General features: G+C 38.0%; 1 protein-coding gene and 1 non-coding gene across 2 annotated transcripts; one reads left to right on the top strand and one right to left on the bottom strand.

Annotated features, from left to right (window-relative positions):
• Nucleotides 1-1541: 1541 nt before the first annotated feature.
• On the bottom strand, nt 1542-14391 carry SPC25 (SPC25 component of NDC80 kinetochore complex). Its single transcript, XM_052636243.1, has 7 exons — nt 14299-14391; nt 13145-13297; nt 12975-13040; nt 7114-7260; nt 5545-5649; nt 3589-3687; nt 1542-1666 (listed from the first exon to the last, which is right to left on the bottom strand). The coding sequence occupies exons 1-7, from the start codon at nt 14324-14326 to the stop codon at nt 1542-1544; spliced, it is 723 nt and encodes a 240-aa protein (XP_052492203.1). The 5' UTR covers nt 14327-14391.
• LOC128043998 (U6 spliceosomal RNA) lies at nt 3967-4069 on the top strand. Its single transcript, XR_008198994.1, has one exon. It is a non-coding gene; the product is annotated as a U6 spliceosomal RNA (small nuclear RNA).
• Nucleotides 14392-14618: the final 227 nt, after the last annotated feature.

Genomic DNA, 14618 nt, shown 5'->3' with positions numbered 1-14618 from the left:
TATGTGGTTTTCCTCTAGTTTTAATGAATGAAATATCTTCTTAAATTTTTTGTTCCTTGTTATATTTCAAGCAGGGAATTCAGTAAATATGTACTCACTATAATAGTCATCTGCTATCTTTTTTATGTTAAACATTTAGTGTCTATTTCCATTTAAAGAATAACATCCCTACTCTTAGCTCAGTTATCGTGCTTAATCCACCTCCAGACCTGGGTTTCCAGAGGATCTAACCTAATCCAATGTATATACTTTACTCTTCTGATCACCAGTGATTGGTTCAGAGATTGAGATGAGCTTGAAATTGCTGGGGTTTACCACATGGAATCTTAACCCAGGAGAAACAGCTAAGAAATGGATCCTGCTTATATAATTTAAACTCCAAACCAAGCCAGGTCCATAAAAACCAAAGCTGGATTTTGATATGGCTTTCTATATTCATTTAAATGTAGGTATATTACAAAATAAAGCCAAATGTGAAGGTTTGCCTAGGAAAACTGGACAGTCTGCTCACTGAACTGCCTGTTAAAATACTTCTTTAGCCAAGCTCATGCTAAGACAGGATAAGATGATAATTTGTACCACACACCCCAATCTCCAGGGCAGTTTATCAGCCTTGCATCTCTGCAGAGATAGTATCAATCGGTGGTACCTAAAAGCTGCTCTGCACACTGGGAATGGCTGAGTAATAACATTCCCACTAGTCCACAGCATTCTTAGATAAATTCCACTGCTATACGATCGTGAGCAGAACCCTGGGCCAAGTCCTAGACATGAGAGGCAGCTGAGGGATGGTGCTCTGAAGCTCCCTCCAGCCCTGCCTAGACAACTGGCTTAACCTCCCCCCACCAGACAACAAGGGGAAGCCAGATGTAGCTAGAAGCATGGAGGCCACTGCTCCAGGGCTTTTAGGCGTGCCCAAGATATCCTGAGACAGTAGTATGTGTCTTCCACTAAAGCCAGCAGACCTAAACAAAACCAAATTTAAAAGGAAAGAATAGTGACAAAAATGAAATCCTAGAAGAAAACTGACTGAGTTCTAGTCTGTACTGAATAGACTCCAAAGATGTCAAATATATGTCTAGACCACAACTAACCAGTATAAATATTACAAAACGGAAACTGCTTATGAATTTTCTACATTTGGATTTTCAAAATTAGATCCTTTTCTAGATATTTTAGAACACTGCCAACTTTCTTCTGATACAAAGGTTTGTCCTTTAACTGTAGATCCCTCTTGGTATAGGATAAAAACATTCCTTCCTTTAAGACATTAGGATGATAGCATTTACTCTGTGAAGTACATTTTAGAAGTTGCAAACCACAGGTTGGACTCAGTCCCTTCATTTTTTATCATTACTGATCCATGACTTCTTATAGCTTGACTTAAACCTTCTTTCCCAAGATTTCAATTAAAATAATTGACAAAAATCAGCACACAGAAATGTTACAAAAATAAAGATTATAGACAAACATCGAATAATGACAGTTTTTTTCAAAAGAGAAACACAAAGGGATAACGGTTTTTACACACCATTTATATATCAATTATAAACCAGGGCAGTAAAAGCTTTCCGAACGTTGGCAAGAAAAGCCGAAAAATTGTTGGTCTGCCTTACTTTTTCTTGAAATTCTGCAAGGCACTCAAGATGAGGAGCACTATCTGACACTAGGAGGAAAAAAAAAGAAGACAATATTTTTAGAAGAGAAGTATTTCTAACTTAGATGCTCTCATATGATTCAAGTCATTTCAATTCCATTTTCCTGAAATGCTTTCAGCACAGAATGACACACAAACTTGATTTTCATATCCTAACTATTTTTTGGGCCTTTCCTTTGTTTAATCTCTAAATATTCAAATATTAAATACTACAATCTTATTTTAAATAGATGGTAATCAAGGATTGAAGAGCTCAGAGATACAGAACAGAAGGCCATTTCCTATCATCTTTCCCATACATTTTAACTATTTCAACTATTTTAACAGTATTTTTTTTAAACTGTTGTCAGTTTTCTGTGCAAAATTGGGCCTCAAATCTAATTTCTAACCACTCGATCAAAAAAAGAACAACTTTCAATGCCAACCCTTAATAACTGACAACTATGGAAAGAAACATCTGCTGCTTTACAACTGAAATGGGGATCATTAGAAAATGTAGCTGCTATTCCCAAAGTTGTATTTACATGGCCAAATGGGACTCAGAGTCACAAATAACAATATGGCCCTCACATGCAGTTGCACCAGCTGGTACATACTAGGAGCAAGTCTCCTGTGAAGGTGGTCAAAGGAAAGGAATGATTCAACTTTCTCTATCATCAGTCTTGTCCTTTGTCCAAGGAGAAAAAATTGAAGCCTGTCAGATTTCTAGTTCTTTGGCAGAGACTGCTTGGGAAACAAGGCCCATGACCAAAGCAGAGAAAGAATAGCAAAGAGCACCCCTGGTTCCAAATTTATACTGTACACTGTATTTTAATACATTATCAAAAACTATAACACTATATAACAAGAGAGGCTATCCAATTTAGAGAAAACTGAGAAGCTAGGTAAGAGGTCTTGGGATTTGCTTTTTAAAAGTTAGCAGCCATCAGATTAGAAGATATTTACCTAGAGAGAGAAAAAAAAAAAAAATTTGTACTTGAACTATATTCCTAAAATATAAACTCGAGTCACTAAGTCACATCAGATCAGGGAGCCGACTCAGCCATTTTCCTGAGTGTCCATCTGCTATTAATACAAATGCTTTGCGGACACAGATATAAAGAGCTAAGAACCATTTTTCTGAATTCCAGTAAGTTAAGGATTACTTTAGAATCCTTAACATTAGAATAATAAAAAGAGATAAATAAATTTCCATTCTTTTTGTTCACACTATTGCCAAACATATAACTTCCCACACATTAAAGACCTTTCTGGTCCACTGTAGAAGCAGCAATGAAGCAAAATTATCAACATTTGGGATTTTCAGGATAGGAATATTTTAAAATTTATTTTTTGGAAATTAAATTATCACATTCAAATTGAAAATCATCTACTTAGATCACATACAATATTCACATTTAGGCAGTCATATCCTTTACAGCTTTAGCTTTAAGTTCTCTAAGAGGATAATTCATACTTGCATATGAAATGCAGTGATCGTTGGTCTTTTAACTCTTTCAGCCATTGTGGCTCTGTGCCATCCGGAAGAGAAGTTACTTATTAAGGTTTCTGCTGCTGCTAAGTCACTTCAGTCGTGTCCGACTCTGTGTGACCCCATAGACGGCAGCCCACCAGGCTCCCCCATCCCTGGGATTCTCAAGGCAAGAACACTGGAGTGGGTTGCCATTTCTTTCTCCAATGCATGAAAGTGAAAAGTGAAAGTGAAATCGCTCAGTTGTGTCTGACTCTTCGTGACCCTATGGACTGGATACTATCTATAAATCAAAACTATAGTCATTGCCTTTAGAAGACAGTATCACAAGAAGCAAGACTGGAAAAGAAAGCAACATCTTGTGGGAATATTACTTGCCTTCACGTTACTTTATGTTCTAAGTCAAATAACATTCTGGGATGCCAATCTTAAATACCAGTTAAGAGATAGGGCTACATACCTTCATAGTCCCTTGCTTCATTTAGGCACAGGGAAAACATAAATGGGTGATCAGGATGCTTAGGGTCAATATCAGTGAATATAAACTGCAATTTATCACCTGAAAAAAGGGATTAAATTATTTAGTATGAGAATTATTTTATTGTGCCAAAGCTCTCCATTGAGATGAGCTTTCTTCCCTCCACCTCTGATTAATATCTACACTGCTATAAAACAGTATTTCCTGACTTTGGGAACTATGAGAAACTTCTACTTTAAATCTAAAAATAATTTTAAAGCTTTAAAAGTGGTTTTGAGACAAAACTAAACAAAACACAAAAAAGCACCTCAGGATAACAGTGAAGATAAAGACCAATGGATCAAAAGTTCAGAGTTACGCTTGCTTCAGTAGCACATACACTAAAATTGGAATGTTACAGAGAAGATTAGCATCACCGCTGTGAAAGGATATCATGCAAATTTATGAAGCGTTCCACATTTTTAGAAACCAACACAATATTGTAAAGCAGTTGTCCCCCAATTGAAACTAAGTACAATTTTTTTAAAAGTTCAGAGCTGGTCTTCATGTTCTCCTCTAAGCAAAGGTTAATATTTTGCATTAAAGACTCATTCTGACAGATAGGAAAAACACCAAAACTAAGGCAAACAGATTTATGAATAGAGGGTCCAATTTTAGAAAGAAGTATAATTGGTAAATAAATGGGGAAAATGGTTACATTTTCATTAATAATCAAAGAAATGTATTTTTAAAAAGGTTCTATTATCTAATCAACTGCCAGATAATAAAATAAACCAAAAATCTTTAAAAAGAAACTACAATTCTGGCACAAATAACAATGAAATGGGTACTCTTTACATTATACACAGATTGCATAAAAGAGTTGGCCTAGCAGGCCTGAGACTTCTGTCCCCAGAAAAGGTCTGCTTGCAAGACTGGTCCTTGTCTGGGATATCAGAGATCCCCAAGACCACCACAGGTTTGAAAATTCACTAGGAGGATTCCTGGGGCTCACCACTGGTTGTACTCAGACCTATGATTACAGTGAAAGGATACAGCAAAATCAGCAATGCAAGTAATTCCTGGGGTGAAGTCCAAGCAAAACGAGGCCAAGCTTCCAGAGTCTCTCATGAGGTTCCCTGGTAGACAACACGTCACGTGTCCTGTCACAATTCGACGCTGACGGGATTAATCACATCCTGTGTGACTCCACTGGCTTAATGCTCTTGAAAACTTGTTTCCTCTAGATTTTGCCCCACGTGACTTTTTTCTTTGGGCTGATTTTGTTTTGCATTCTTTCACTGCCATAAATCTGAGCCACCCTGAGCCTTGTAAATCTTTCTAGTGAAGTCACCAAAATGGAATGTAATCTTGGGGACTCCCAACACCATAAATATTTCTATAAATGGACACATAGATATGTAACAGCGGCAGAAATATTCCTATGCTTTAACTCAGTAATTCACCTCTGGGAATTTCATGAAAATTGTGCCCCCCAAATGGAGAAGTCTATGTATGTCCACTATAGTATTTCTAAAACTGAAAAATGTAAAATCCAAGTGTTAAACTTAGAGTAATATACGGGTTAAACAATAGATAAAAGACTGAATAAATTAAGCTACACTTATGGAATGAATGATTATACCACTATGTTAAAATTACCATTATGAAGGCTATAGCAATTCGAGAAATACTAATCATACAACACTGGTAAGAACAAGGAAGAAAAAAATTTTTTTTCATGCTGGCAACTATGCCTAAAATACATTTACTAAAATGCTGGATGATAAATAACCAAGGCAGGAGTAATTACATTAGGGTGATAAAAGTTCGGTAATTTTTTTCTTACTGTTTAAAAAATTAACAATGTGGTCATTATTTTAAATATTTTAAAGATTCTTTTCTACTTAAGACAGACTTTTCAAATATCCTATGTTTTACTTACATTAATATACTAACCATAAATTTTTCGAATTTCTAGTCCAAGTCGATCTTTATATAAGTCTGCAGATTTCTGTAGCCTTTTCAACCTCTCTTCATTAGCTTTGTTAGCAGTGGAAATAGCTATGATTAAAAACCACATACAATGAGTATAGAATATTTTAAATAACATTCAGTTAATATTCTTTTAACTAATTTTAAAAAACTTAAAAACAACCATAAAAATGATACCAGGCAAATAAATCAGCTTACATTTACATTTATTACACTTTCTATCTCCACCAATTAGCAAAAGGGGCTTTTGTTCATTCAAGCTGGAAGGAAAAACTGCATGAAAAAATACATACCAGTATTAAGAGTAATAAGTTTTGTTCTATTTTATTATAAAGCAGCATGAATAAATAGGCCAAGGACTTGCAAGCTTAGCAGAGAAACATAAAGACTTCTTGTACACTATTTCGCTTTTTTTAGTTAGCCAAAAATGTATCAGTTGCTTCACTGGAAAAATATTCTATTATTTTAAATAGGAAGTCAGCGTTCTTTCATGCTAGTTTAGAACTTTTTTTCAAAAGTTAATGCAATATTCCCTAAGTAATACTTAAGAGTTGAAAAAAATAATGTCGATTCGTACACAAACTTTATAAGAAAGAGCATTCACTAAACAAACTTTGCTATATTCAAGAGATTTTAGAATTGATTATTTCATTTATGGGCAAACAAGTCTTCTATATAAAAGAAGCACCTTTTTAAAAAAAAACATAAAAGTCTTAGACAAAGAGGCTTTACAGCATGAAGAACACGCTTAATAGTTCCTGGCAGAGGATGCGTGATCAATCAATCTGTTGCATAAATTACACGATGGTTTCTCCCAGGCAAATCTTATTTAGTGAAACTGTCTCCCACTCTGCTTAATTAAACTCCCACAATAATGAAACTCAATTTCATTATTCTCTGGTTCTGTCAGAAATCAAAAGGATCAGTCTTCACTAATGTATATATATGGAATCTGGAAAGATGGTACTGAGAAATTGCAGGAAGCAATGGAGAAACAGACATAGAGAACAGATTTATGGACATGAGGGTTAGGAAGGACAGGGTGGAATATACGGAGAGAGTAACATGGAAACATACATTACCATATGTAAAACAGACAGCCAACTGCAATTGCTGTATGACTAAGGGAACTCAAACTGGGGCTCTGTAATAACCTAGAGGGGTGGAATTGGGGGAGGTGGGAGGGAGGCTCATTAGGGAGGGACGCTGGTATACCTATGGCTGATTCATGTTGATGTTTGGCAGAAACCACCACAATACTGTAAAGCAATTGCCTTTAATTAAAACTAAGTAAGTTTTTAAAAAGACAGAAAAAAACCAAAAAAGGCTCTTTAAGCAAAAGAAGGAAAATAAAACCTACTTCGCAAATTTCACAGACACCTTGCGGAGAGAGGTGAGGGACTGGCTATGGCCTTAAAGTATGTTAGCTACTTCTGGCAATGAACTGGGGAGAAGGCAACATGTACATAACTGTGAGCCATCACTACTTTGAAATTTAGATTGTTTTAAATACCTGTACAACTGGAAACTTACTTTCCTTCTTCCTAGCATATTCTTCCTTAAGATCCTGGATATTTGCAGTCAGTGCCTCCACTTCCTGGTTTTTGTCTTTTACTTCAGCAATCAACTTTAATAAGTTCTCTTTTTTCTCTTGAATGAGCTTATTCTGTCTGCAGATTTCTGCAAGAAGCACAAAGTATTAGCTAAAATCTATATGCTTTGCTCATCAGCATGTGTCTATAAAAAGAGCAAAAACTGACTTTCACAAAATTAATGTTTTAATTGATAAACATTTCCTAACAATTAAAAAACCGTAAAAGAACAAGAATCCTTATCCTTTCCTATTTGTCTTTGAAAACAAAAATGAGGAGACAAAAAATGCATTTTTAAATGAGAATGCTAAATTAAACCAAGAAATACAAAATCAGAAGATCATGACCTTTGCAGCTCTCCCCATCAAATAAGTACATAAAGAAAACACCACCAAAGATGAACAAACTCTAAAGATGGCTTTTCAGATGCTTTGAAGAAATACCTAATTTTAATGCTAGATATCTGGTATATTCTGAAATATACCAAAATGATAGAAGAAAGGAGAGAGGAAGAGAGGACGGTAAGGAGGCAGTGAAGAAGGAAGAGTACACAGAAGAACTATATTAAAAAGATCTTCATGACCCAGATAACCACGATGGTGTGATCACTCACCTAGAGCCAGACATACTGGAATGTGAAGTCAAGTGGGCCTTAGGGAATATAACTATGAACAAAGCTAGTGGAGGTGATGGAATTCCAGTTGACAGCCATGAAATTAAAAGACGCTTACTCCTTGGAAGAAAAGTTATGACCAACCTAGATAGCATATTCAAAAGCAGAGACATTACTTTGCTGACTAAGGTCCATCTGTCAAGGCTATGGTTTTTCCTGTGGTCATGTATGGATGTGAGAATTGGACTGTGAAGAAGGCTGAGCGCCAAAGAATTGATGCTTTTGAACTGTGGTGTTGGAGAAGACTCTTGAGAGTCCCTTGGACTGCAAGGAGCTCCAACCAGTCCATTCTGAAGGAGATCAACCCTGGGATTTCTTTGGAAGGAATGATGCTAAAGCTGAAGCTCCAGTACTTCGGCCACCTCATGCGAAGAGTTGACTCATTGGAAAAGACTCTGATGCTGGGAGGGATTGGGGGCAGGAAGAGAAAGGGATGACCGAGGATGAGATGGCTGGATGGCATCATGGACTGGATGGATGTGAGTCTGAGTGAACTCCGGGAGTTGGTGATGGACAGGGAGGCCTTGCGTGCTGCAATTCATGGGGTTGCAAAGAGTCGGACACAACTGAGTGACTGAATTGAACTGAACTATTTCAAATCCTGAAAGATGATGCTGTGAAAGAGCTGCACTCAATATGCCAGCAAATTTGGAAGACTCAGCAGTGGCCACAGGACTGGAAAAGGTCTGTTTTCATTCTAATACCAAAGAAAGGCAATGCCAAAGAATGCTCAAACTTCCGCACAATTGCACTCATCTCACATGCTAGTAAAGTAATGGTCAAAATTCTCTAAGCCAGGCTTCAACAGTATGTGAACCGTGAACTTCAGATGGTCAAGCTGGATTTAGAAAAGGCAGAGAAACCAGAGATCAAATCGCCAACATCCGTTGGATCATAGAAAAAGCAAGAATTCCAGAAAAACATCTATTTCTGCTTTATTGACTACGCCCAAGCTTCTGACTGTGTGGATCACAACAAACTGTGGAAAATTCTTAGAGATGGGAAATACCAGACCACCTGACCTGCCTCCTGAGAAATCTGTATGCAGGTCAGGAAGCAACAGTTAGAACTGCACATGGAACAACAGACTGGTTCCAAATCAGGATGTGAGAGTTGGACTCTAAAGAAAGCTGAGTGCCAAAGAATTGATGCTTTTGAACTGTGGTGTTAGAAAAGACTCTTGAGAGTCCCTTGGACTGCAAGGAGATCAAACCAGTCAATCCTAAAGGAAATCAGTTCTGAATATTCATTGGAGGGACTGATGCTCAAGCTTACATTTCAATACTTTGGCCACTTGATGTGAAGAACTAACTCACTGGAAAAGACTCTGATGCTGGGAAAGATTGAAGGTAGGAGGAGAAAGGAACGACAGAGGATGAGATGGTTTGATGGCATCACCGACTCGATGGACATGAGTTTCAGTAAACTCTGGAAGTTGGTTATAGACAGGGAGGCCTGGCGTGCTGCAGTCCATGGGGTCACCAAGATTTGGACAAGACTGAGTGAACTCAACTGACTGAACCGAAGAAGGAAGGGGGAAATCAAGACATTCAGGAATAATCTAGGTCAAGATATATGTATGCTTTGTAAGGAAAAAAAAATGCAAAACTTGTCTCAGGGATACATTTGACCCAGTTATATGGAGAGACATTTTAAGCTTCTAAATATTATAAAGATATAAATGCTTCCCAAACCCATTTCTGTGTTTAATAAAGCCCCTGTGGAATTTGGAGGTAATAGAAAGGGAAGATCCAACAAAAGTAATTACACAGGTGAGAACAGCTAGGAAATATGGTGAGAAAAACAAAAGAAAAGGGACTTGCCCTATCAGATTTAACAACTGTGACTGTGACAGTATTAACACAATAGTGGTGCTGTGAAATAAGCGAAGTCGCTCAGTTGTGTCCAACTCTTTACGACCCCAGGGACTGTAGCCTACCAGGCTCCTCTGTCCATGGGATTCTCCAGGCAAGAATAGTGGAGTGGGCTGCCATTTCCTTCTCCAGGGGATCTTCCCGACCCAGGGATCGAACGGGGGTCTCCCGCATTGTAGACAGACGCTTTACCGTCTGAGCCACCAGGGAAACAAACAAAAGTTTGCAAACAAATATGGGTATATATATGAAATTAATATGATAAATATCATAAATCAAAAGGTAAATTGTTCCCCAAACAGTGCTGAAATCCAAAATAAAATCCACATTTAAATTAAATATTTAAATGTAAAATGAAACTTTATAAAACCTAAAAGGCAGTATCTGTGAATATAAAATTAACTATATGGGGAAAGATCTTTTTACTTGTAGGCAAAAGGAAACTGAAGAGAAAGGCATGCAAGCAGACACTTACATTTCAATCAAATAAGTATAAAAACTCTAAGCTAAATACTTGCTCTTATATAAATTTAGTCATTTCACAATAATGCAATTATGATGGCCATCTTACTCTTTTTTAAAAGAAAAAACTAATATATATAAAATAGATAATCAACAAGGACCTACTGTATAGCACAGGGAACTCTACTCAATATTTTGTAATAACCTGTAAGGGAAAAAAATCTGAAAAACAATAAATATGTATATATAACTGAATCACTTTGCTGTATACCCGCAACTAACACCCTGTAAACTAACCGTGACTTCAATTAAAACAAAGAAGAAGAAAAAGAAGTCTCAGCAGTTCAATAACTTGCTCACAGCTTTACCTGCTAGAATGCAATGAACAGTAAGACCTGGATCCAAACTTAGGTCTTAACTTCCAAGGTCATGCTTTTAACGATAAAACTATCCGTAAACAAAGGTTACTATTCTTAATCTAAAGAAGATACAAATATAAATTCGAAAGAAAAGGACAAAGGAATGAACAGAGGAAACAGAAAACAAAGATGGTTAACAAATACAAAAGATAATGTAAACCCAGTAATCACAGATACGCAAATAAAGCAATAACATACCAATTACACACTTTTCTGTATTTTCTAAGACTTTGTGGACATGATCAGATTATATAAGACATAATTTTAAAATAAACATCTAATCGGAATTACCAGAAAGAAAAATGCTACTTTTTAAGGATAATTAAGTAGAATTTTACTGCAAAAGAGATGCAGATTTAAATGTCAGAAGTTCTCAGTTGCCATCTGGCTTCTCAGCTGTTACCCAAGGACCTTGATTCAATCAGAACTGTGGGTCCTCTTTTCCTCAGTTGTAAAGGGAGTATTTTGGCCACCTGATGCAAAGTGCTGACTCATTAGAAAAGACCCTGATGTTGGGAAAGGTTGAAGGCAGGAGGAGAAGGGGATGACAGAGGATGAGACGGTTGGATGGCATCACCGACTCAATGGACGTAAGTTTGAGCAAGCTCCGGAAGATGGGGAAGGACAGGGAAGCCTAGCATACTGCAATTCATGGGGTTGCAGAGTCAGACACGACTGAGCAAATGAACAACGAAAAACAAGTATAATAATGGGTGTCCCATTTATTTACCTCACAGGATTAGGGTATCTAATGATGGTGTGAAAAATTTTAAGCTAGTAAGTGGTACATAAATACTATGTATAGGAATGTTTTTATTCTAAAATTTGAAGGATTGTGTGATTTTCCTTCCTGCTGCTGGTTACAGAGGGAATGAGAAGCAGTAAAAGGGCATGGAAGCTTCAGGGCAGCTAAGAAAGTGGACCTGAGTAGAAGTCTTCTATAACAGCCTCCCAGGAGTTCCAAAATCACATGCCTTCAGGGGCCAAATAAGTAAGTGGTCAAGGCAAATCAAAGCAGAAGAAACAATCAGGGACTGTAGCACATTAAGTACATGCGTCCCGTGTAAAGATACTCTGATTTGACAGTGTTCAAAACATGGTTTGGCAAAATTTAGTATCTCCAGTGGATTTTGGCCTGTGGCTACAAGCCTGTGGTCTGTGTGTGAGAATTCAGTAAAAGCTGCTAATCCACTCTGGACAATCTGCAGAGTGGTAGAAAAGAAAGGCAGGAACAATAAAAATATATAGAGAAAAACTGTCAGATCTTAAACCTACACCCAAAGAGCTGAGAGAACTCCAGTTTTTCAAAGTTGTGAAACTCATTTTAAAAAAATATAGGCATTTATACATCAGTGTGATGAACAGGTACTGATTTTGTATTCTAGTCTGTGAAACTCATTTTTTAAAAATATGGGCATTTATACATCAGTGAAGATTACTCTCACGAGCAAATGCTAAGTGAAAAAGGGACAGAATACATATTAATATGAAATGCTGCCACATATGTAACATTCAAAACCTCAATACTAAAGTAAAATACTGATAGATTAGTTCTAGAAAGTGAGAGAAGAGGAAGGTATAACATGGGATGTTCTATTTATTAAGCTGAATTGTGTGCGTGTGTGCTCAGTCCAGCTCTTTGTGACCCCATGGACTATAGCCTGCCAGGCTCCTCTGAAATTTTCCAGGCAAGAATACTGGAGTGGGTTGCCATTTCCTCCTCCAGGGGATCTTCCCAACCCAGGGATTGAACCCACTTCTCTTGTTACTCCTGCATTGGCAGGCAAATTCTTTACCACTAACCCCCAGGGAAGCTGTATATACATATACATACATACATACATACATACATACATATATATATCAGAGTTGGACCATAAAGAAAGCTGAGAGCCAAAGAATTGATGCTTTTGAACTGTGGTGTTGGAGAAGACTCTTGAGAGTCCCTTGGACTGCAAGGAGATCCAACCAGTCCATCCTAAAGGAAATCAGTCCTGAATATTCATTGGAAGGACTGATGCTCAAGCTGAAGCTCCAATACTTTGGCCACCTGATGCAAAGAACTGACTCACTGGAAAAGACCCTGATGCTGGGAAATACTGAAGGCAGGAGGAGAAGGGGATGACAGAGGATGAGATGGTTGGATGGCATCACTGACTCGATGGACATGAGTTTGAGCAAGCTCTGGGAGTTGCCGATGGACAGGGAAGCTTGGCATGCTGCAGGCCAAGGGGTTGCAAAGAGTGGGACACAACTGAACGATTGAACTGAACTGATATATACAAACACACTGTTTTACTTGTATGAGGGATTTTATGAAGATGTTTAATCTAAAAAAACTCTCTATGATCTATTTCTACAGTTTGTCACATACGATTTTGATACTCCAGAAACATTTCAACCATCCGTTCTTCTTCCTTTAATTTCACAGACAGCTTTTCTGAAAGAGAAAAGGAGTTGAAGTTTCAATTCAGTTGAAATTACACTAACAAACAAACAAGAACAACAAAGAATAACAGCATGTTATGCATTAAATGTAGGTACCTGCAAATGCTTTAATGGAGTCCTTGTAGGCTTCTCTTAGTCCCACCATCTGACAGGAGGTGTCATTGACAGTGCTTTTGAATTTATTCCAAAATTCATTTATGCTTTTATCAAATAGTGCCAGTTCATCATCTACCATTTTGTAAGACAAGGCTACAAAACAAATAGGACACACATTGTACTTTTTAAGTTACTGAAATCATATCAGCCACATATTTTGGCAGTTTGAAATTTGCTAGAAAATGGTTAGCAACTTACTTTAATACACTGAAGCATAGTTGATTTACAATACTGTGTTAGTTTTAGGTGTACAACAAAGTGATTCAGTCATATATATATCTATATTCTATTTTTCTACTCGATTCCATTATAGTTTATTACAAGATTTCAATTTACCGTGCTATACAGCAAATCCTTGTTGATAGGGTAATGTGCATCCCTTAAACCCCTACTCTCATAGCAACTTACTTTTAACTCTAAATATCCCAGGGCAGATCGAGCCACCGAAACTTAACTATGGTATAGGTGCAGCAGGAAATCAGAACACCATCACTCCCTAGGAATTCATTAGTAGTAATGAGTGTTATCCCCACACAACACTCACTCTGACCCTGGGAAATATGACTCTGCCTCCGTTTTCTCACAAGTAAAGTTGGGGACTGCTAAGACTCCTTCCAACTCTGACCCTTTTGATTCCGGCCTGGATTGCCAGGTCCCAGAAGGCGCAGCCCCTATCATGGGATAAGATCCCACATATCTACACTCCTTCTTCCTCCTCCACCTCCAGATCAGGAAAGGTGGCAGTAAAACGGAAACTGGAGGAGAGTTTAGTGGGTTTAGTCCAGGACCTGTACAAGCAACCTCGAATTTCCCGGCCTCAGTTCTCTCCTGTGAAAGGATGTTCTGTAAGATCCCAGGTCCTATCAGTTTTCTGTAACGCTACAACCTTCCCAATGACATAAAATCTCCCCAGAAAATTCGCAGACTTGTCTTCGGTGAAACCCCAAACCCCTCTGCCTTGTGGCTGCCCATTCTGCTCCCTAAACAGCAACAAGAGGTACATTTCATGCTCCGCCCCCCAAATACGCATTCCGCCTCCAAACCCACTTTCCCCTACCGCGACAGGCGGGTTTCGAGCCCAGCTCAATTCCCACCTTCTCCGGCAGGCCTGAGCCCAGCCATCTGCCCACAAGACCTGAATCGATTTCCACCAACAGCCGAACTACAAAATCCGCTGCCGCAGCCGAGCCAACTTTCCTATTTCAAACCTAGGGCGCCTTCCGCCTCCCGCCTCCCGCCTTTGGGCTCACATACGCCTTCTTATTGGCTTATAACGTAGGCTCTTTCATGAAGGGATTGGTTGATCTAGCCCTCGGGGATTCTCGCGAGAAAGATACAGAAAGTGGCATTCTGGGATTGGTAGTTCTCTTTTGAGAACTGCTGACCTCGTCAGCTTTATTTCAGGAAAGTATTA

This window comes from Budorcas taxicolor, chromosome 2, assembly GCF_023091745.1.
Source record: "Budorcas taxicolor isolate Tak-1 chromosome 2, Takin1.1, whole genome shotgun sequence".
Taxonomy (NCBI): Eukaryota; Metazoa; Chordata; class Mammalia; order Artiodactyla; family Bovidae; genus Budorcas; species Budorcas taxicolor.
Note: the sequence above shows the minus strand (reverse complement) of the source record. Positions and strands in the feature narration are given on the sequence as shown.

Excerpts from the sequence above, each read along its gene's own strand:
- SPC25 (XM_052636243.1), bottom strand. The coding sequence starts at position 14,326 with ATGGCTGGGCTCAGGCCTGCCGGAGAAG. Across the intron at positions 3,688-5,544 it reads AGAAATTCGAAAAATTTATG|GTGATAAATTGCAGTTTATA; the intron begins GTTAGTATATTA and ends CCCTTTTTTCAG. Across the intron at positions 1,667-3,588 it reads TGAAGCAAGGGACTATGAAG|TGTCAGATAGTGCTCCTCAT; the intron begins GTATGTAGCCCT and ends TTTTCCTCCTAG.